Consider the following 21,546-nt stretch of genomic DNA (forward strand, 5'->3'; position numbering starts at 1 on the left):
ACCTTTCTTCCCTGAGGGCACCATCACACCCCTGGAGCGTCACCACAGACCCAAGAACCCTCCTAGTCTCTGGGGACACCCCCAGTTTTGGGCACCTCCCCAGTCCCAGGGTACCCTCACAGCCTCCCTAGAGTGTGCCCACTCCCTGGGGGAACCCCACGCTTTTGGGGCCCCACAACCCTGAAGTCATCCATCCAGGATGCCTTTTTCCCCTGTGAGTACCCCCATATCCCTGGAGCACCCAATCCTTTGCAGACCCCCATACTCTGGAGCACACTCACTACTTCCTGGGGTACCCCTGTATCCCTGGGGGGCACCCCACACTTTCAGGGACACCCCACTCTCCATACCCCAGGAGCAGTTCATATCCTTGGGGGCACCCTCAAATTTTGGGAACCCCCTCACCCCAGCGGCACCCCATATCCCTGGGGGCATCCCACAGTTTTGGAGACCCCCTTACCCCAGGCGCACCCCATATCCCTGGGGGCACCCCACACTTTTGGAGACCCCCTTATCCCAGGCGCACCCCATATCCCTGGGGGCACCCCACACTTTTGGAGACCCCCTTATCCCAGGCGCACCCCATATCCCTGGGGGCACCCCACACTTTTGGAGACCCCCTTACCCCAGGCGCACCCCATATCCCTGGGGGCACCCCACACTTTTAGGGACAAGCCCCCTGCCCCCCATACTCCAGGAGCAGTTCATACCCTTGGGGGTGCCCTCAAATTTTGGGAACCCCCTTACCCCAGGCGCACCCCGTATCCCTGGGGGCACCCCACACTTTTGGGGACCCCCACGCCCCACATCCCTGGGCCACCCCCTCGACTGCGGAGACCCTCCCTCCTAGCCGTCCTGGGCACCCCCTCTGCCCGCGCCCCACCATATTCGGGGGGGATCCCCGCCGTACCCCGCTCCCCATTTTCACCGACCCCCACCGCCCCGCCGGTGGGCGGAGCACTGCGTGACGTCAGCGCGCAGGGCGAGGGAGGGGCGGGGCCGTTCGCGCCGCCGCCGGCCGGGGCCGGAAGTGACGCGCGGGCGGGTGAGCGGAAGCGGCGGCGCAGGCTCGGGCGGGTCCCCGGTGCGCGCAGCGGGCTCGGCTCCCTCCGGCCTCGGCGCCCTGAGAGCCCCCTCCCCTCCCCGGTACCGACATGATCCTGCTCGAGGTCAACAACCGCATCATCGAGGAGACCCTCACGCTCAAGTTCGAGGGCGCGGCCGCCGGGTAGGGATGGCGGCGGGGCCGGGCCGGAGCCGCGGGCTGAGGGAGGGACGGGGGGGGGGGGGGGGGGGGCAGAGCCGTTCCAGGCGCCCGGGGTTGAGGGGTGCCGGTCTAGAGTGGGGGGGGGGGGGGGGGCTCGGGGGAGGATGGCGGGGAGCGCTGAGGCAGGGTGGGGGGCCGGGGGAATGGGTGCTGGGGGTGCTGGGGCTGGGCTGGGAGGGGTGATGGTGGGGCTGGAGGGTGACGGGCGGGGTGGCACTGAGTTAGGAGGGGACCGAGGAGGGCAGAGCTGGGGCGGGAGGTCAGGGAGGAAGGCCGGTGCTGGAGGAAGGTGGCCTGGGCGGGAGTAAGGGAGCTGGGGGGAGCGGTGGAGTTGGGCAGAGCGAAGGCCTGGGGGATGAGGGAGCAGAGTCGGAGAAGGTAGAACCGGGGAGGGGGGAGAGCGGGGCTGGGTGGGGTGGTTAGGGCTGGGGCAGTGTGGAGGCCTGTGGGGGGGAGGAAGGAGCTGGGGGAAAGGTGCTGGAGGCTGCAGTGTTGAGGCAGGCTGAGGGTGCAGAGCTGGAGGAGAAGGCCTGGGCAAGGAGGGAGTTGGGAAGAGGGGAAGGGGGATTTGCAGGGATGATTGCTTTGGGTAAAGCAGCCTTCATCAGAACGGGCACAGCGCGGTGCTGGCGCTGGTACAGAGTGTGGGGGGGGAGCCGAGGAACAGGAAGCCTGTGTGTGGAGCTGTGGTCTCAGCTTTTTGCTTTGGGGGTGGGGAGCAGATCCCAGCCTCCCTCCCTCTGCTTTCCCCGGCAGGAGGGATGAAGGCCCGTGGGTCTGCCACGGCCCCCAGTGCCAGCCTGGTGAGTGTCCTGGCCTTGGGGGCTGGGTTGGGGAGATTGGTTTGCACCTGCATCTTTGGCTGGGCCATTTCAGTCCCTGGGGAGCCAGTGATTATTTTACCATGAGTGTTACACCAGGGCTGTAAAGGTGCTTATCTGAGCACAGCTTACCTCAGAAGAGAGTCCCCTCCTATAAACATCCTTAACTGCAGCCGCGCTACCTGTGAGCTTGCTGCGCTGTCGGCACCAGGCACCTTTGTACAGAGACGAAGCCTTGAGAAGCAAAGCGCGGTGGTGTTATCTCTGGGGTGGAGCCTGCCCTGTGCCTTAAAGAGCAGAGCCCAGGCTGCTCTCTGAAGGGACCCCCCAGACAGCTGCCTTTTTCTGTGTCACCTTTTCCTCTAGTGGCTTTCGAAGCTGTCAGCCTTTTTTGTGCAGAACTTTGGCAGAGGCCATTTCCTCCTCTTTCTTCTCTCAGTTGACTTCTTGTTCAGGTTGTGGGTTGTTTGGGTGTTTGGTTTTTTTTGTTTGGTTTTTTTTTTGTTTTTTTTTTTGTTTTTTTTGTTTTTTTTTTTTGTTGTTGTTGTTGTTTTGGTTTGGTTTGGTTTTTTTTTATGAAATAACCTCACAGGCTGCACTGCCTTGCGGGATAGCCAGGTAGCCAGGCTGCTCACAGGCTTTTTATTCGTCTTGAGCGTGATTGTTTAATGCAACAAATTTCCCCAGAGCACAGGCACCACACTGGGAAGAGAGAGCTCCCGGGTGACTGCTATGGTGTTGCAGCTGCATTTGTTAGAAAATATTACGTGTATGGAGGTTAATAGTGTATGTCAAAAACTCTCATCCATCACAAGTCCATACTGAGGCACTCTTCCTGCTGGAGAGAAAAGAATGTGCATGTATCCCTGTGTTGATGTCAATATGGAGGTGTCAGTCTGTGGGTTTAAACATACCTTGAAACCCCAACTCCGTGTGACCAGAGCTGGGGTTGCTCGCCCTGCACCAGTCTGCAGGCCCCTGAAGTTTCCATGTCGGCACGCTCGCCTGGCATTCTGATTGTGCTTGGATCGATTCGTAGCGTGGCTGGTGCTGCTCTGCTTCTGCCTTTTACTCATCTATGGCATGTTCTTTTCTTTAGATGTCATTTCTAGATAAGTTTTGTGCCTTGAGTGAATTGCTGGAGGAGAGGAAGTTACTTACTTCTGCATTTTCTTCTGTGCTTGTGTTGGGGCCCTCCTGTCCAGGCAGGCGCAGGGTGGAGACAAAGGTCTGCGATGTGCAGGGAGGTGTATTTTTTTTCCCTCGGTTTCAAATCTTTTAGGGAATGGCTGTTATGCAGTGTTTATTCACATGAAATTTATTTTCCCTCTGGCCACAGTTCTGGGGTCATTCCTGTGGCGCCAAGCCTGGAGGTGGGCAGGGGGGTTCTATATTTTGCTATTTTGATGATGATTTTCCCAAGGTGTGTCTTGGGGACAGACACAGGAGTCAGGACAAGGGTCAAGCCTTGAGGGATTCAGTGACTGGGAGGAGTGAGTCTGGACACTCGGACAGAACTGGTTGTACATTATTTGCTCTAAACCAGGAGTGGGGCAGATGCAATGCACGGGTTTGGCTGTAGTAGTTATCTCGGAGCCAGGTGTAGCTGGTGGTTCCAGAGCCAGCCTGGGAGTTGGTCAGGGCGGGGTTTGTTTCCAAATCCTTTGCCAGAGACTTGTTCTGTGACATGGGCTGTGTCGTTCCCCTCTGCTTCCCATGGCCACTCTGGCCATGATTCAGCAGGCTTCTGCAGAGCTTTCTGGGACCATCAGGTGAGAGAGACTTCGCGTTTCACTCTATCATATAGAACTAGGTCACGTTTAGAAATTGGAGCTAATAACTGTTCATAACATTATTGCCATATATTATACATCAAAATCCACTCTGCATGGATGTCCATCAGCTGTCTCTGGAGTTCCCAGTGTGGAAGGTGCCTTGGCACGGCTGCAGACAGAACAGCACTCGAGGTCCTTGATGCTTGTCAGCATCCACCTGTAAATAGGGTAATTCCAAATTTAGTTTGTTGTAGGCAACACCCATGGAAATCTCACCTCCTTAGACAGCCACCATTGAAAGGTGGTGTTCAGATCAAGGTGGTGACAGGTAATGGACTTCAATGCATATAATTTTTTTTTTTTCTGTATTGAACATTGTAATTTCTTGTTTTAAATCCATTTCCTTAAGCCAACCACATTTTTAAATAAAGGCCTAGAGATACCAGAATCTGTTGAAATAATTTGAGTTAGGAATTTGCTCCTGAAACACTTAAGTGTCAAACTGCTGCAGTGGGGGAATACCTGGTCAGTACCTGGAAACAAGTGTGTTGACATGAGGCAGCTCATGAGCTTTTCTAGGTGTCAAGAGAATAAACTGTTCCATAAGTTTTTGACTAATTCATTTGGCCTTGAGAGGTTGCCTAGAAGCTGGTGTCACACTTGGGTTTTGCCATTTCTGATAGAAACATGATGTGAAGGGATGAGCTCTACCAGTTGGAAGATTTTGTTTCTCATCATTGCTTCCCTTTGATAACTGCCTGGACAAAAAAAAAAATCCAGCAAACAATTTAAACATTTTGATGATTCTTCTGTGTCTGGTGCGTACTTGTTCTGTTTAACACATGGGGAAGAACCACCTCCCAAAACAGATTTGCTGTACAGTTTTGTTCTACTCTGATTTGACTGACCCCAGTGAAAGTGGCACAGGGCTTTGTTTATGGATTTGGTTTTCCAGCCATACATAGCTTGCCCTAAATTGCTGGTAAATTAATCATCTATCTCAAACGGTTACTTAGCATTTACCCACTGTGCAAAAGAAAACAAATTTTCATAGCTGGGGAACAGCGTGCCTTTTCCCCTGGTTGGGGGGCAGAGGGAAGAGAATCTCAAATTAAATCGTTGGTTTCTTTACAGCCTTTAATAGGTACAAATCTGCGGGGCTTCATGACTATTAGCTACATAGGAACACAGCTGAAGCTTGAACTTCCCAGATGTAGAGCGGTTCCTGTGAGCTGTTTGGAGAGCTGGGCTGAAGCTGCACCCGTGTGCTTTATGGTATTTCCCATCTGCGGTCACTTTGGTGCTCGTCGACCGTAGAGCTGAGCGCTGGGTGAAACCAGGTAGCGTGAACTTTGTGTTGGTGATGTGACATGCGAAGTGAGCTCATCGTGGGGAGACTAAGGAGCATCTGGAGGCTGTCGGTCACACTGGGAGGGTAGAGGAGCTTTGGGTCCTGCCAGGCACCACTGAGAAACTCCCTGTGGGAGTGTCTGCAGCAATCCGTGGATCCGGCGCTTCAGGGGAGCTCAACAGCTCCACTGAAAACAGAGGTTGTTCCTCTGCCTCCCCCTCCTTCTTGCTGACACAGACATTTTTGTGGCTTCGGGGGAAACAGGGCTGGGGAAGTGACCTAGGTTAAAATTAAAAACGCAAAACTGGGTATTTTTAGCCCATATGAATTTCCTCATCCCATTCATTGTGTGAAGGCTGCTTGCCATGGTGAAGCTGAGGAGCAGGGATTTGGATCTCCCTCCTTCAGCAGCAGTGGCAGGTGCTGGCTCAGTGTCCTTGCAAGCCCAGCCTGGAGCTGCACACCTCTACCAGCATGACATCACCTGCTGAAACTCAATCTGCCTGACTTTGAGGAGCGCTCGGGCCATGCTGCTGGCAGAAAGCAGTACCCTTGGGTTCAGTGTGGCATGGGCAGTGCTACTGGTAAACCTTGGCTGTCTGCATTGACTAAGCAGGCTGTCGTTGTTTGAGCGTAGCTCCTGGGCTGCCACAACACATGGCTTCAACCACCAGGGAAGGTAACTTTGCATTAATAGTGGATCATGAACCACCTCTGCCTGAAATTAGGCAGTGCTCTGCTTTCAAGCAATAACACAGGGAACAGGAGGGAAGAGCAGCCTGGATCTGCAAAGTGTTAGGCTTTTGCAGCTTGTTCTGTCATCGCTCCAGCCTCAGTTTTCATCTCAGCTTCCCGAGAGGGGCCTGCTCTGTATTATCCTCTGAGATTGGTTCTCACTGCAGCCACTGGTTGGTGCTTGACACCAGGGAAAAGTGGCTATCAGTCGTTGTACAAAAGAAACACAGTGTGTGCAAAATTACGCTCTTCCCCAGAGACCTGCTGCAGCCCTGGATCACTTCAGCAGGGAACCGCAGGCTGCCTGCCTGCCGCTGGAGCGGAGACGCACGGGGCGAAGCCGTGGCTGGAAGCGGAGCTGCCTGTACCCACCTGCTGCGGGACCAGCCTGTGCTTTGTCCGCCGGGAATTCCGGCATCTTCCTACCAGCCAGCCTCCTCCAGACTGCCCATCCCGCTGCGAGGGAGAAGCTTGGTCACCGAGGGGTCACCTAACCGAGAGGGGAGAGCTGGCTTGCGCGGGGGCTGCCGTAATGCCGCTCGGCATCGCCCTGATGGAGCACTCCCAGTTCGTGGTGGGTGTGCTGCCAGAGCTATGGGAGCTCTTTGATTTCATACGCTCCCGCATCTTACGCAGAGTAGCTTTTGTTAGCTGAGTGGGGCCCAGAAGTGGAGGAACTGTTCAGATAATTTTAGACATTGCTCACAATTTTTTTATTGGGGTGACCTTTCCGTAGCGAGAGCCTGCAGTCTGTCACTGAATCTGGCTCTCTCTCTCTCCAAACTGTGTGTCAGCTCCAGTGATCTGAAAGCTCTGCTCAGAGCTTTAAGGTTTGAAATATAGCTCCTTTCCCCCCACCCCCTTCCCCCTCCTCTGGGGCAAGAGATGAGAATATCTGCATGCCTGCAGCTTTTAAAGTAATTGCCATCCTCCTTTATTGGGTACAGGCTTTAACTGTGACGTGGGAGATGCTTCCATACGGTTGTCGGCCAAGTTTGCATTTAGGTCTGTTTAATACAGAAGATGAGGGCTCTGTATAGTTACAGTCATCATTCTTCTGTTCTTAAATGTGTTGTAACATATGGCTAAGAGCCTCCATGGCCTGAGAATAAAGCGGCGAAGTTTGGAAGTTGTCCGAGTCAAAATTGAGGAAATGCTGTCAGAAAAAAATATTTGCTGGTGCTTTTAAGTGCTCACTGGCGTTTCTCCACGGGCACTGTGGCTCTTCATGGATGTTCTGCTAGGGTGAAAAATCTGATTTGGAGCTGGCTCTGTATTAGATAGATGGGGCGTAGGAGCCATTTGGAGATGAATAGGAGGAATGTGAGCAAGAAGACGTAAAACCTGTCAGGGTCTTTTATTGTTACAAGCAGAGGGCAGATGGGATTTCATGTGGATTTGACTTCAAACCTGATAAGTGTTATCAGAAAATGGACCGATGTTGCTGCTTGGAACAGCTGCCATTTTAGTGTCTGAGTTCAGGCAGGGTTTTGCAGAAAGGTCTGGTCATAGATTCAGTGTTTAGTGCTGAGGAGCCATGTCAGTTATTCCTGGTATGAGCTGGTTTTGTTGTCCATTTGGGGCAGAGGGTAGCAAACAGGGAAGGGTTGCTGGGGCAGGCTATGGTTCCAATAGTGATGGCAGTAAGGAGCTTGCAGGGGTTCCAGCAGCTCTCTGCCTTAGGAGTAGATGGGCTGTACTGTCTGAAATTCTCTAAGACTAAGCCTGGCTATGCTGATTCACAGAGACTTGAATCAGAGGTGGAACTGAACTCCCAAACGAGCTCTCAGCTGCCCAGAGCCCCACTTCAAAGTAAAACGTGAAAAGGATGGCTAGGATTTACACACTGCGCTGAGCTGCTAAACTGCTGATTCTGGCCATGGGTGTGAATGGATCTCATCACAGAGGACGGGGCCAGTGGAGTGCACTAGACCAGGCAAAGCTCTTTGGGATCACACCAGTAACCTGACAGTAACTGGTACCCACCCCACAGCAGCACAGCCCTGGTCCCAGGCCTGCTGTGCATCCCCTGCGTGAAGCCTTCGCCCGTGCGAGAGCAGGGTGGGCTAAACGCAGAGAGGACACGCTGTGCCTCTGCAGGGTGTTCAGCATGTCCCCACTGCTATTTCTGTTGGCGGAAGATGGGGTTGGTGGGAGGTCAAGGGGAAGCAATTGCGTGTGTGCGACCTGCAGTGTCATCATCACTCATCTGGAAGCCACAGGAGGCTGGAGGTGAGACCTCCTCTCTCTTCTGTCTGGGGACTTTTTGATGGGGGAACAACAATTAGGGTAGCAAAAGGGGTGATTTTTCTGCTGTAAAAACGTTTTAAATAGCCAAGATAGTTTTGGTGAGGTGAGCCAGAGAAATAAATAGCACTTTAAACTTCAGGCTGCTGAACTGTGAAGGACTAAGAGAGCTTGCTTTGCTCCCAGCCACACTTCTGATGCCCTTCCGTGTCCTCTCCTGGGCCAAGCCAGGCCTGAGTTACTTAAGTGTGTGCCAGGCACAGTAGAAAAACCACCCTGCAGTAGATGACAGGGCCGGCGTGGCTGTGAGGAACTCTGTATGCAGCTCACGTGAGCGCTTGCTTCACTGAGGCTGTGCCGGGAAACGGTTGAATATTCAGCACCCAAAGTTCTGCCCACTTACCTGCTTTTCCCTTAAATATCTCTCCTCCTCACCATCCCCGAGTTCAAGAACTGAGACACTTGGGAAATCAGTGTTAAAACAACTTCTCTGAAAAATCCATGCTTGCACGATGAAACGTTCGGAAATGGGGTTGTGTCGGCCATAAGCTTTTGTGTGCAGAACAAAGGCTGTCGTGCGGAGCCATTAACTGCCTTTGGTTATGTGGTCTCACACAGCTTCTTAAATAATGTGATGAGAGATCTTCCTGCCGTCCCCCTGGAGTACTGGGCAAGTGAGCATGGAATCGTTGTCCTTCCTCCTCCAAACCACTCCAGTGCACTGGCTGTCAGTCGCTTCCCTGCGTGGCTTGAAGGGAGGGTGCTGTGTTTGGAGACTGCTGGGAGCCGGGGCTCTGGGAGGCATCAGCTCCGTGGGTGGAGGGAATGGGGTTTGAACGCTGTAACTCTGAGAAGACAGAAAAGAGGTTTAAGGATGCGTCCTCTTTAATATTGCTAGCTCTCATGTGCCTGGCTGTGCTATCTTTAAAGCTTCCTACATAGGTTTCTTTTTTTATAAAAATTTATACTGCCATCCACGCTAATTCCCAAGTCTGAGTGTGGTGCTCTAAAAGAAGAATACATCTGCGTTGACTGACCAAGTGAGAGCAGTGGGATTTTCTTTCATCTCTGCTCAGAGCAGTCCTCAGTGAGCAGAAGTGACTTGGATGCAGGTTGGGGAACTGCTCCTCTCTCTAAGTGCCCAAGTTGAATATGCAGCCAGGGATGCCCTGTGAGTCTTCACCAGAGGCCCAGCTAGGAGGGAAAGATGAGAGTGAGAGAGGTCACAGGTAGCTGGCACAGCTCTTAATCTAAAGGACCTGCCTTGGGTGCACTCACACTGCTTCTTTCAAGTATGTGGTTTTTATCTTCAGCGATGCAGCACAAAAGACGGAGGCTCTCCAACCTCCCAACAAAAAGGACTGTTGCTTTTCACAGCTAATAGCTTACAAGAAGCAGAGACACCTCATCGTTTCCACTTAGGATCTCTGGCTGGGGGTTAATTCCTACCTTTCCACTCGACTAAAATGTTGTTGACCCCGTGCATGGTCCAGGATCAGTACTGTTCAGTGCCCTGGCCACCCTATATTGCCCATCTTGAGTTTTAGCACATTGTGGTAATTCCTGGCTTCCAGGAATGAGGCTGTCTGCAGAAAAGCTGATGGAAGAACAGTGCTTTCTGCTGAGGAAAAAAAAAATCATTAAAACCTTTAAAACCTTTCCAGAATAAGGTGAGGGAAAGTAGATACCAAGTCATTGCTTCCCCCACCTTTCACTGTATATGTACTGAGGTGTGGCCAGTACCCAGCAATATACGTGTGCGTGGACAGAGCAAGTTTTGGCAAAAAGGTTGAAGTTGGTCTATGGGCAGCGGCAGCGTAGTTGAGACCACAAGACTGCCTCGACACGCTGGCTTTGGTTTGAGGAGTTATTTCAGTACGTCGGTTCATACAGATGTGCATGAACTGTTTTAGAGGCTAGATTTATATTAGCAGCAGCATTGGTCTGTGCTCTGTTTAATATCAGCCGCTTTTGAAAAATAACCGGAGATACGCTGTGAAACAGCAGTAGCAGACTGGCATTTTTCTCCTGTTCTCATTTTCCACCTCTGCTCTCAGCAGTGAAGGTACCTTTGCACTGCTCCCTGTTGGAGAATGACCTACTAACACCAGTCCCCTCAGAGCTGCCAAAGCAGTTATGTAGTGCCAGTCCCAACAAAATCACTTTTCAGAAACGGTTAGATCTTTCACAGGATCCTAATCTCCTACAGATCATGGACAAACTGGCAAATAGGGTTTGTTAAGATGCTGTTATATCTCCCTACCCCCAGCATAACACGTGATGTGCCTTTGGCCTGCGAGGTGCGCTTGATGCTGATCAGGGATCCCAAAGGCCGCGCTGGGAAGCGTCAGAGCAAACCCAGATCTACAGTTTTTCTTGCAGAGGTAGTTGGCATAGTGTGGGGTTATTTCGAAAGCGATGTGGGGTGGGGCAGGTTGAAATGAACATCTGGGAAGTTTCCTTCTGTGGTTTGCTCCTAGCTCCGAACACGCAGAAGGGGTCTTCTCTGCAAGCGAGTTGTATCAACGTGTTTGCAGAGCTGCTGTTGATGGCGAAGGGGGCACTGCATCAGGAAGGACTGCTCAGCCTTCGAGTCCCTTCCATGAACTGGTACTGCAGGAACTTACAAAAGAGCCTCTGTCCCGAAACCTGTATCGTGGCTGTTCTGTACGGAGAGTGCGCTTGTTAAAATCCTTAGTTACGAGTAACTTTCTCAGACATTTCTAACTAGAAATCTGCAATCTCAAAATGTATTAATAAACTGGAAATAATAACAGTGTCTGCCAGCTTCAAGGCCTATTTTATATCATCTGGAGTAAAACTGGTGCTTGTAGGAATGGGGAGAAGTCTAAGATCTTTTGTCAAAGGTTATCTGCTAGAACAGCAGGAGATAGAAGGGTTTTGAGGTAGAGCTGCTTATGAGAAATAAGGCACTGGGAACTAATCCTCTTTCCTTCACAATTTGAAGGCTGCTGTTTGAGTTCTTATTTACCTTTTTTCTTTCCTTTGCTTTTTAGAAATAAACCAGAGGCAGTAGAAGTAACATTTGCAGGTAAGCTCCACAGCTCTCTGACTTCTCTGAAAAACGGGCTGGCTCAAACAGCCTGCCCATGGTTACGCCTGGTGTGCCCAAATTCACCCAGCACCACTGCAGGGGGAGGAGAACCATGCCGGGGCAGATGGTGTGGATGCCCTGCAGCATCCCCAGAGCTGGGGCTTTGTTGACTGCCCTGCTGTCTTCTCTATCTGTCTGCCTTCCCTAGGACTTTCCCCACAGCAGTGAGTTCAGTGGTGGCAGCACTTTGTTTGGTGTGTGCACGCTACATAGCTCTTCCCTTTTACCTCGTGTTCTCTGGTCCTGCCCTTGGTGCTACTTGTTATTAGGTCTTTAGCACCATCTGGTTTGGGTTATTAGAAAGCTGACCTGGGGTGACAGGTGAGATGAATTCTTTGTCTGAAGTTTGCTCTCCAGGATGAGAAGTGCCAAGGAGGTTCAAGTGTTCATTCAGCAACTGATTTTTTGGTTCTGTTATCAAGAATCTGTGTAAGCTGCAGAGCTCCATGGGGAAGTGGAAGTCACTAGATAGCTGGAGGGATGCCTTTCCCTGCTTCCTGCCCTCCCTGCCCATTCTGCAGTGAAGTAGAAGCTGTCTCAGCAGGCAACGGCTGAGCTGCCTTTGCTGGCAGAGTTGTTTTCTCCTCCAGGCTGCAGCTCTGGCCTGGTGGGCATGTCAGTCACTTTCTGTTCTGGCCATCCAGAAGGCTCCTGTCTCTGCGTGTTTGTATCCTTGTGCGTTGAGCATAAGCAGATTTGCCAGGGATGCTAAATGACACTAGACTAAAGCTTTCTGTGATGGACTGGCATTAAAACTGTATCAGCCCTTTGAATGTTGACAGGCCTCCCTACATGACATTACCCCTTACCTTAATTACGTGTTTCTCTCTTGGTGTATGTGTGAAGGCTGGAGGAGTGATAAAAGTGTCACTTTATGCAGTTCCTAGAACACGTAGGGAAAACCTTCCTCAGAAATAGGAACTGGTTCCTGTTCATTCACATTTCTCTTGCTTGCTTCATAGACTTTGATGGAGTCCTTTACCATATTTCAAACCCCAATGGAGACAAGACAAAAGTGATGGTCAGTATTTCTCTGAAATTCTACAAGGAACTCCAGGAACACGGTGCTGACGAGGTGAGTGGGCATCTCTGGGCCTTGAGCCTACAAATACTGTCTCAGCATGGGCAATGTCCTTGTGATGTCGATAGATCTAACATCTAACTCTTAAAAAAGCATCTGTGCTCCCCTCTCATGCTGGTCAAAGGAGCAATCCTATGCCAACCACAAGTCCCCCTTTGCTGGAAGACAAGGCAAAGTGTGTTCACACTCTCTCGTAAATAAGAAGTCATACTATATGACCCTATAGCCTGAAAGGCAAAAGGCACCACTAATCTGGCCATATAGAAATAGTTTCCCTGACTGGTGTGCTGAGTCTATGAAGGCAGGCACCAGGACAAATTCTGTGTCCCATAACGCTGCTCTTGTTACTCTAACCACACTTAAGAGGGAGTGAAGGGTTCCTGCTGTGTGTGCAGACCGGTTCCTTTTTCGCTGCTGCTGTGTAAAGCAGCAGGTTCAGTTCCTGTTGAATGGGCCGGGGCTGCAGAGGGCCATTTATGGTAGAAAGAAGGAGCCTCTCTGGGCTGTGGTTGGGTGGTGAGGCAGGAAGTGTGACTCAGTTCCTGAGTCAGTTTTCAAATCTCCACATGGTAGCAAATGGGGTTCACTCAAGGCACTTCAGCAGGCTTTTGCCTCTGGGTGTCTGTCCTTGCAGGAAAACAGGGAAACTGCTCCATGAATTTATTGCGAGTCTGGCGAGAAACAGGTGATTTGAACCCAAAGTGAATTCCTGTGAGTTGCTACAAGACCTACCAAAGTCAGAATAAATATGATTGAGTGTCCTGCTTTCCTGGTTCCTGTATGCAGAGCATTCTAGGAGCAGCATTGCCTGCTACTGAAGGTACTGCTGCTGGCAAACAAGAGAGTCAAGCAGCCCAAATGGTGGAGCCCCCCCCCCCCCCCCCCAGCATGTTTAGCAAGGATTGGTACAGTGCATGATCCCAAGAGAACTGCTAACACCACTGTGCACCAGCACCCACCGTGGTGGTGGTGGAAGGCAACTTCCCAAGCTTTTAGAGGAAAATGGGATCTCTGCAGGACTGCCTTGGGAGTGCTGACTGAATAGAAATTACATTTTAAAATCGCCAGTTAGCAAACTTGCTTTCTGTGCTGCCCTGGAGATGACTGAGCTTGTTTCTGCTCCGTCTTTGGTGAAACCCCACTGCGAGATGCGCAAAGTGGGGTTCCTGCTAAGACAGAGCATATCCCTGGGCCACTGCAGGGAGGCAGGCAGGCTCACTGCTGAGAGGAGTTTTTGACATGCAGACAGCCCATGCATCCTCTCTGTGTGGTAGTGGGTGTCATCCCAGGAGGGCCAGTTCTGCCACAGCGTTGTTGTGTTCTTCTCTGTTAAATACCTCCTGTTCCCAGCCCCCTCACTGACACAGAGCTATGGCTCAGTTGAAAATTGCCATTGATGTAAAATTCAGCAGTGATTATGTTTGTAGAAAGGTTTTTGCTGTGCCGTAGGCGGCTCTGCTTCTGGGAGGCATCCAAGCTGCCTGGAAGTCTCCTCTCCATCCCCATCTGTCCCATGTGATAGGGTGAGACAGGGCAGGCAGTCACCCAGCCGTGTTGTGCCTGACCCCTGCTCTGAACTTGCCTTCCCACAGAGAGGGACAGGGCATGCTCTGCATCTGCCTTTGAATGGGAAGAAGGGTTGGAGCCTTCAGATCTGTTGTGTCAAGTTTTGATGACAGTTCTCCTTTGAAGGTATGAGGTGTATGGAAGTTTTCTTCCCTGTGCAAATTCAAGACTAGCAAGAACTTTTAAAAGTTCCAGTTCTGAGTCCTGTACTGCAGCGTGTCCCCTGTCGGTGGGGTTCAGTGAGCTCTGCCTAGAGTAGGAGCAGCCAATAATACTAGAATCCAATGACTTAATATTTATCTAAGTTCACTTAGACTATGTGAGGCAGATGCTGTAATTTGATGTTTCTAAATGGAGACTAAGTATGGCCTGGTCTATGCAGAAGGAAACAACTCGTGGTAGCTTGTGCTCTCAATGGTCAATTTCTTTCCTAGGTATTGAAGAAAGTCTATGGAAGCTACTTGGTAAATCCTGAATCAGGTAACCCTGCAATAACATTTACACTCTGTTTGTGTGTGAATATGATTCCAAAATTACTTAAGTTGCCTCAGGAATGCTCAAATGAAGGCTTCACTTCAAGAGCTTGATATCTGGGCCTCTCTGTACAATGAATAGCAATTTAGAAGGTGCCTCAGGTACATCAGGCCTGAAGTAGCTTGCAGCACAAGCTGTAATTTCTTGATGCAACCCTCCTCCGGGAAGCCTCTGTTCCTCACTGTTGGGGTCTTTGTTCTTCTCAAAGACGCTTTGTGAGACACAGGAAAACCATGGTTACCTGTGACAGCATCTCTTCCTACTCACTGCAAAAACTTGGGAGTAGCTCAGCCAGCACGTGTTTCTGGGAGCTTGGGAAGGAGCCCCAGGAGCGTTGCCATGGCCACGTGCCGAGTTCAGGCGTGGCTTCTGGCGATGCTTGGAGTGGGAAGCACTCACCCCTGGGGCTTCTGGGAGGGCTTAAGGCAAAGGTGGGACTGTAGGTGTCTCTTTCTGGAAAATCTCTGGCTTCATCAAGGCCCTGCGTAGATTATTAAGGTCAGTGGCTGTCCCTCCCCAGGTTACAATGTCTCTTTGCTGTACGACCTGGAGAACCTTCCCGCAGACAAGGATGCTATCGTGCACCAAGCCGGCATGCTGAAGCGCAACTGCTTTGCTTCGGTGTTTGAGAAGTATTTCAAATTCCAGGAAGAGGGCAAAGAAGGAGAAAAAAGAGCTGTCATCCACTACAGGGACGATGAGACAATGTAAGTGTTCAAACTGAGCAGCGTGGGGGGTCACACAGCTGTCCGTACGCTCTCCGCTCCTGCTCACAGCTGTAGGTTGTGGTGGAAAGTCAGGAAATCCTACTGCTCCATAGCTTGGCAGGGTACTAAGGGCCTGTCCTAGACTGTCAGAAGTATCCAGTGAGGGTAATGCTCATCCCTCAGGCTGCAGGGTTGTTACACAAGAGTCTCTGCTAGTGGTAGCACTTGTGGCTGCATGCAGGAGAGGAACTGGCCACTCCCAACAAAAATGTTTTGCTCCCTCTAAATACTGCCTCAAGAGAAGGGAAATTTTCAGCAGTCAGGCCCATGAATGGTTGTTGTATCTAACTGACCTTGTCACGCAGTTGCTTCTTCATCCAGTTGTACTTCTTAGCTCCTGTTCACAGCTGGGTTTTCCTCTCTCACCCACCTGCAGGTATGTCGAGGCAAAAAAGGACCGTGTCACAGTTGTGTTCAGCACGGTATTTAAGGATGACGATGATGTGGTGATCGGAAAGGTGTTTATGCAGGTATGGAAACTGAATTACAGGGAAAGGGTCTGGTCCTCGATTCAGATGCCTTCTTGCTCGAAGCAGCATTGCTAAACAAGCAGATGTTAGGCTTAAGTGAGCTCACAGGCAGTTTAATGCACATAAATGCAGGGCTTCAGGCTGCACTGAGGTGGAAGAACCACGTTAACAGGCATAGGCAGTGTAGCTTTTAATCCAGGCTCTTGCACTGGCATCTTTAGTATCAGTGATCTTGCTCGTATGGACAGTCAAACATATTATGTGTTACAGATGAGAAACACCACAGTGAATGCTTCAGTGTCCACTTTGAAGCCCTGTGTGTAGGGATCACCAGCCAGACGAGGAGCTGAGCATGGTGGGGAGGCTGTAGAGGGAGGAGAGAGGCAATGATGTGCTGTGACTGGGATGGTGCCGGGAGTTGTCTTCACCTCAAAGTTTGTTCCTGCTAATGCTCAAATGCTACAGAGAGACTCAGCAGCTCGGTGTGGCTGCTCTCGCATGCTTCAATGTCTATCTCTTACAGCTGACATTTAGCTGGGAAGCATTCAGAGGCCTGTAGTAAACACTTTGCATGTCTGTTAGCAACTGCATGCAGCCTGTGGCGATGGAGACGTTTGCTTACAGCTGAGGAAGGCTCAGTGCATGCTGGTATGTGTGTTCATCCATGTCACTGGCCCACCTAGCTCACCTTGTGTCTGCTGAAGCACCTGGGGAACCTCCTGCATGGGCACAGCCATGGAGCAGGACCCTGCAGGGTGTTCCAGGGCTAGAGGGGCTTTAGCCCATCCGTTCAGGGGTGCCAGGCTGTACTCCTGACAGGCTTGTGGACAGCAAGTTACTGGCCCAGTTTGGTGGATACCAGTTTACCTGCTCTCTGTGTTCTTTAACTACAGGCAGGGCATCTGATCTGGCTTTGAGTTTTTCCCCCAACGGCATATCCCACAGCCTGGAATTCAGCTTTTAAAACAGGGAGGGACACAGAAGGTGAATAAAACAGGGTTTGTGAGGCTCCCTTAGAGGTGGCAGTGCTTCAAGGCAGCAGCTGTCCCAGAGCCTCCATGTCCCAACTTCTTGGTTTTCACAAGAGCAAACCCTGCTTCTGCCCAGCCACAAGAATTTCCACTCTGAGTCAGGCTGGCTTTTTCCCTCCAGCTATTGCTCTTGCATAACGCAGCCCAGTCGGGCATGGTGGCTGTTCATCTGGGCTCTCATGGAGAAAAGCTGACCATTAACTAATCAGTGAAGCCATTTGAACCATTTTACCCTCTGGCATAAGCAGGCAGTAGTGCAAGCTAAGCATTTTATTAAGGAAACCCCAGTGAACTACTCAGTTCTCTAAAAGGGGCATGGATGCTCCTGCCCTTCCCAGGGTGAGCTGTGCTGGGAAGGGAGAAGAGGGCCAGGGTGGCTGAGGATATGTAGGGGGGGCTGGGGGTCAGTGAGGCAGAGGGGAGGCTGCCCTGCCTTGGGACGGGAGAACAGTGTCTGGACTTACCCAGCCCCATGTGAGGACAGTCTTCTAATTCCAGAAATGTGGATCCAGTTCATTTCATGTGAAATGGAGTTCATGCTGCTGTCAGAGAGGTTCCCTGGCAGAAAGGATCTCCCTGCCTGGAGGTAGTTTCAAGGTGCAGAGAAGTGTTAGGAGGAGGAGGAGGCTTCACACACAAGCTTCAAACCCCATAGATGCCTCTTAATGCCTCAGAAAAGACTCCTGGTGGGAGATGCTTTCTCAAATGGCAGAGCCTTTACGCTAAGTGTGATGGAGACCTCAGCCCTTTCTGAGAATTGAATTTCCTTTCCTTCGGGGTGATGGGCGCTGCCCACTTTCGCTGGAAGCATTGGTGATGTTGACTTTCCGACAGCAGCTGTCATGTGCTTGCTCAGACTGAGGTGTCCGTTCCACAAAACACACATGGCAGGTAGTGTGGGACGCTGAAAGCCACCCCAGCTGAGGGGCTGCACTAGGGCCATGTGTAAACCCGGGACAGCTGTGCGCTTTGATTTGGTTTTGCTGGGAAAAAGGATTGTTTTTCCAGAGATTTGGCCTGATGGACTCAGCCCATTCAGGGAAAGCTGGGAAACCTCCTGCTCGGTCGCCTTGTGTGAGTGGGGAAGCCTCATGTGCTGCTGGAGTGTCACAGTGGGACTCACCTTTGCTTTGTCTTGTTCAGGAGTTCAAGGAGGGTCGCCGGGCCAGTCACACAGCCCCACAGGTGCTCTTCAGCCACAGGGAGCCACCCTTGGAGCTGAAAGACACAGACGCAGCCATTGGTGACAATATTGGCTACATCACCTTTGGTAAGCAGGCAGCTCTGGGCCTGGGGGCACTTGGGGAGGAGAGGGGTTCCTGCTGCTGCATGCAAAACAAAAAGAAATTAACCTTCCTGGAGTGTTCAAGTGGGTCACTGGGGGCTGAAGACAGTCAAGAGTTGCATTCTGTGTTGTCTGCCTCCTTCAGTGTGTCCCTTTGGTTTATCAGGTCACCTCCGCTCTGCTGTGGCCCAGAAGGCATGGAGGCAGACAGTGAGCCACTTAGTGTCTGCCTACAAATTAAGTTCAGCACCTGAGAGCAAGGGAAAGGTGGTTTTGCTGTGATGCTGTGGAAACTGGAGGTTTCTTGCGGGAGAATTCATGCAACTGTATTTGAAGCTTGTCTAGTTGCAGGCACTTGTGCAGTCCTTGATCAGCAGAGGCAATCGGAGAGCAGGAACAGGGCAGTGAGTTCTGCTTCTCCAGCTCTGCCTCTGCTCTGGGCCAAACACTTCCATCGCTGATGAGCCACTTTCCCCTGCCTGCTGAGGTGCTGGCCAGCAGAGTCATCACTTCCTCCTGGGCAGCGATGCTGTGGGCTGAGCTGAGGAGTCCAAACCCTGACCTGTTCAAAGGGAAAGGTCTCTTCTAGAGAAATTGGGGGTCATGGTGGGATGTGCCGTTCGGGTTTCTCAGGCTGGCATTCCTGCAGTTGAGAGCTCAGGGGTGGAGCACAGACACTGCAGGGGAAGGTGAAGTTAGCACTGCCCTCCCGTGCTGGGGTTAGGGCAGCTCATCAGCTATAGGAGGGCTGTTCAAGGGCAGCTCTGAGATGGCAAGCAAGACTTCATTCTTGTTGAGACTCAATTTCCCTGTTATCTGATCTGACGGTCCCAGGTGAGATCATCACCCAGACAAAAAGGTCTTTCAGCCTTCGGATCTGGGACGCTTGGCATGGCACCAGCCTGTGGAAAAAGTGAGCCACCGGGCCCCTGCCGTAACCAAGTCTGCCTCTGTCATGGGGCCGGCAAGCTGCCAGGCCAGGATCAACAACTGATTTCAATATCCAAGGGCAGACTGGATCTTGAAATCGGTTAAGCAGCCTGGCTGCCCTTGTCTACCTCCCAGCTCATTTCAACTTCCCAAGCACTGAAGTAGCATCATGCAGTTTCCTACAGTGCCGTCATCTCTGGGCACTTGGCCTTGCTTGTGTCCTCTGGAGCACACAGCTGTGTCCAGGCTGCTGTGGGAGATGTGCAAAAGTGCTGCTAAGCCTTGTGTTTAAAATCACAAGTGCTCGGGAGGCACTAATGGTTTGGGTTGCCCTCTTCTTTCAGTGCTGTTCCCCCGTCACACCAATGCTGCTGCCAGAGACAACACCATAAACCTGATCCACACATTCCGGGACTACTTGCACTATCACATCAAGTGCTCGAAGGTACTGAGGGGATAGGGCTGGGGGGTAGAGGGTACCTTCAGCCCATCTAACCTGGGTGCTGCAGGGGAGGAACATGGGGCAGGGGTGCTCCCCTGAGAACTCACCAGGGTCTGGCATTGCCCTCCCCAGTCATGCAGGGATGGCAAGTGGTGCATCATGACCTTCTCCCTGCTCTTTGGCACAGGCAGTGCCTGTTCACTTCCCATCCTAGCAGTAAAAAGGGATTTTTCTTTTTTTTTTTTTTTTTTTTTCCCTTCTGGGTCTGGTTTCCTTCCTGAGAACAGAAATTAGGGTAATTGTTCAAAGAGACCTGGCCTTGACCAGGGCTCAGGCAGCAAATTTCCCTGTTGCCTCCTGAACTCCCCTCATAGTATTGTGGCTGGGCAGAGCTTGGTGCTTTCCCAACAAGGAGCAGAAAGATAGCTCCTACCCCATGTCCTGAAATATCAGCTATGAAAACAGGATCTTGATGTTTGCCCATTTTGTCCTAATGAAATGCAGGCCTATATTCACACGCGTATGAGGGCGAAAACATCGGATTTCCTCAAGGTGCTGAACCGTGCCCGTCCAGACGCAGAGAAAAAAGAAATGAAAACAATCACGTGAGTAGCAAAGTGGGGCTTGGCTCTTGGGAATTCCCTGCCAGCCACAAGCTTGCTCTTTCTCAGTTTGGTGTACTCCAGTCTGGGGAGGACTGGGGTGCTGTGAGGGTGACCAGACCAGGGCCTGATGTACTGTAATTCCATCCGAGAGAGAAACAGGGTGTTTCATCACCCTCTTTGTAGGAGCTGGGTCTGTGGCAAACCCCATGCCAGCAGGTGCTTTATAAAAGAAGGCTCATACACAGCTCTGCAGGCCCTGGTGTCTCCATTGTCGCCCCTCCAAGCCTGTAGTGGCATTGACGGGGCTTTTCCCCTGTTGTATTAAAGCTGGGTGATGGGCTCACGGGGGAGTGGCCAGGTCCTTCCTGGGTGTCTGTGGGTGCTGGAGCAGGTTCCTGCTGCCTGGCACATCTGCAGCTCCTCAGAGCCCCTGGCTGGATGGCTCCCTCTTGTGAATAAAGCAGCCCAGAGCAAAGCGGGTGGATGAGAGCAGTTCCATAAACATGTTTCCCTCAGGTCCTTCACCCTTGGATGATCCCAGAGTCCCTTGGTGTCTTTTTGCTATGTGTCCTGGCACATCCCCTTCGTGTTCTGCTCTGGGGCAGCGGGGTTGTCCAGTCTGCAAAAGCCACGCCCTCCCCACAGCCCAATGACCTGGTTCTGCAGCCACAAATGCCGGCGAGCTCTGAACCAGCAGTGCCTGCCTGGCTTTGAGAGCTCAGTGCAAGTGTGTGCCCCACCAGTAGCCCCGGGGGCACCCCAGAAGAGCACGAGGGGCTGTGCTGACCTCTCTCCGCATCCTTTCAGGGGGAAGACGTTCACAACCCGTTAACACCAGGGTCACTGAGGCTGCCGTGGAGGATGAAGGTTGGGGCACTTGCTACCTGATAATCGTAGCTTTTAATGTTGCACCTCTGTGGGCTCATAAGGAATTCAAGCAATCGGGGTCTGTTTGTACGACAGTTTGGGGAGTAATCTGCAGAAACGAGCTGTGCTTGCGAGGACTCGATCGTTCCAAGAAACAAAACCTTAATTCCAGTTTGATTGACTTAATTTCTTTTCTTTTTTAATTTTTTTTTTTTTTTCTCTTCAAGCTGTTTCGCTTTGCAATATGTTACCGGAAATAAGTTGCAGTATTTCTTATGAGAATAATGCAATATTAACTTGTTTTCTTCTGAGTATTTGAGTTCAAAACTCCTGTATCTGAAGAAATACTGTTGGGGTTCATTAATAAAGGAGATCTTTCTATCTTAAGGAACTGTGGGGCTTTGGCTTGTCAAGGTGTATGGCCTTGCCCTGGAAGGGGTGGTTGGAGTCACAGGTACAAGGTGGAAAATTACTCTTATCACAGAGCAAATTGCTTCTGGTGATCTCTGCCTTGGGGGCTGAAGTGGGAAGGCTGTGCCCAGGTTGAGGAGTAGCCTGTTGTGTGAGGGAACTCCTGGGCTGCTCAGAGCCTGATTCTCCTACCCTCAGCTAGAAATCTACCTTCCCCCTACCAGGGAGAGCTAGAATGGGGATATT

At 51.5% G+C, this 21,546-nt stretch overlaps 1 protein-coding gene across 1 annotated transcript; it reads left to right on the forward strand.

The window, feature by feature from the left end:
* The first annotated feature begins 1,030 nt into the window (after positions 1–1,030).
* Positions 1,031–21,276, forward strand: ARPC2 (actin related protein 2/3 complex subunit 2). The gene is made up of 10 exons (XM_042783728.1): positions 1,031–1,228; positions 11,214–11,248; positions 12,274–12,386; positions 14,393–14,438; positions 15,013–15,199; positions 15,636–15,729; positions 17,904–18,030; positions 19,320–19,420; positions 19,922–20,022; positions 20,830–21,276. The coding sequence occupies exons 1-10, from the start codon at positions 1,155–1,157 to the stop codon at positions 20,852–20,854; spliced, it is 903 nt and encodes a 300-aa protein (XP_042639662.1). The 5' UTR covers positions 1,031–1,154; the 3' UTR covers positions 20,855–21,276.
* Positions 21,277–21,546: the final 270 nt, after the last annotated feature.

This window comes from Tyto alba, unplaced genomic scaffold (genome assembly GCF_018691265.1).
Source record: "Tyto alba isolate M040663 unplaced genomic scaffold, T.alba_DEE_v4.0 Super-Scaffold_7, whole genome shotgun sequence".
NCBI lineage: Eukaryota > Metazoa > Chordata > Aves > Strigiformes > Tytonidae > Tyto > Tyto alba.

Bases quoted from the DNA above. Each gene is read 5' to 3' on its own strand.
- ARPC2 (XM_042783728.1), top strand. From the start codon at position 1,155: ATGATCCTGCTCGAGGTCAACAACCGCATCATCGAGGAGACCCTCACG. The intron at 12,387-14,392 runs GTGAGTGGGCAT...TTTCTTTCCTAG, and splicing joins AGGAACACGGTGCTGACGAG to GTATTGAAGAAAGTCTATGG. The intron at 15,730-17,903 runs GTATGGAAACTG...TGTCTTGTTCAG, and splicing joins TCGGAAAGGTGTTTATGCAG to GAGTTCAAGGAGGGTCGCCG.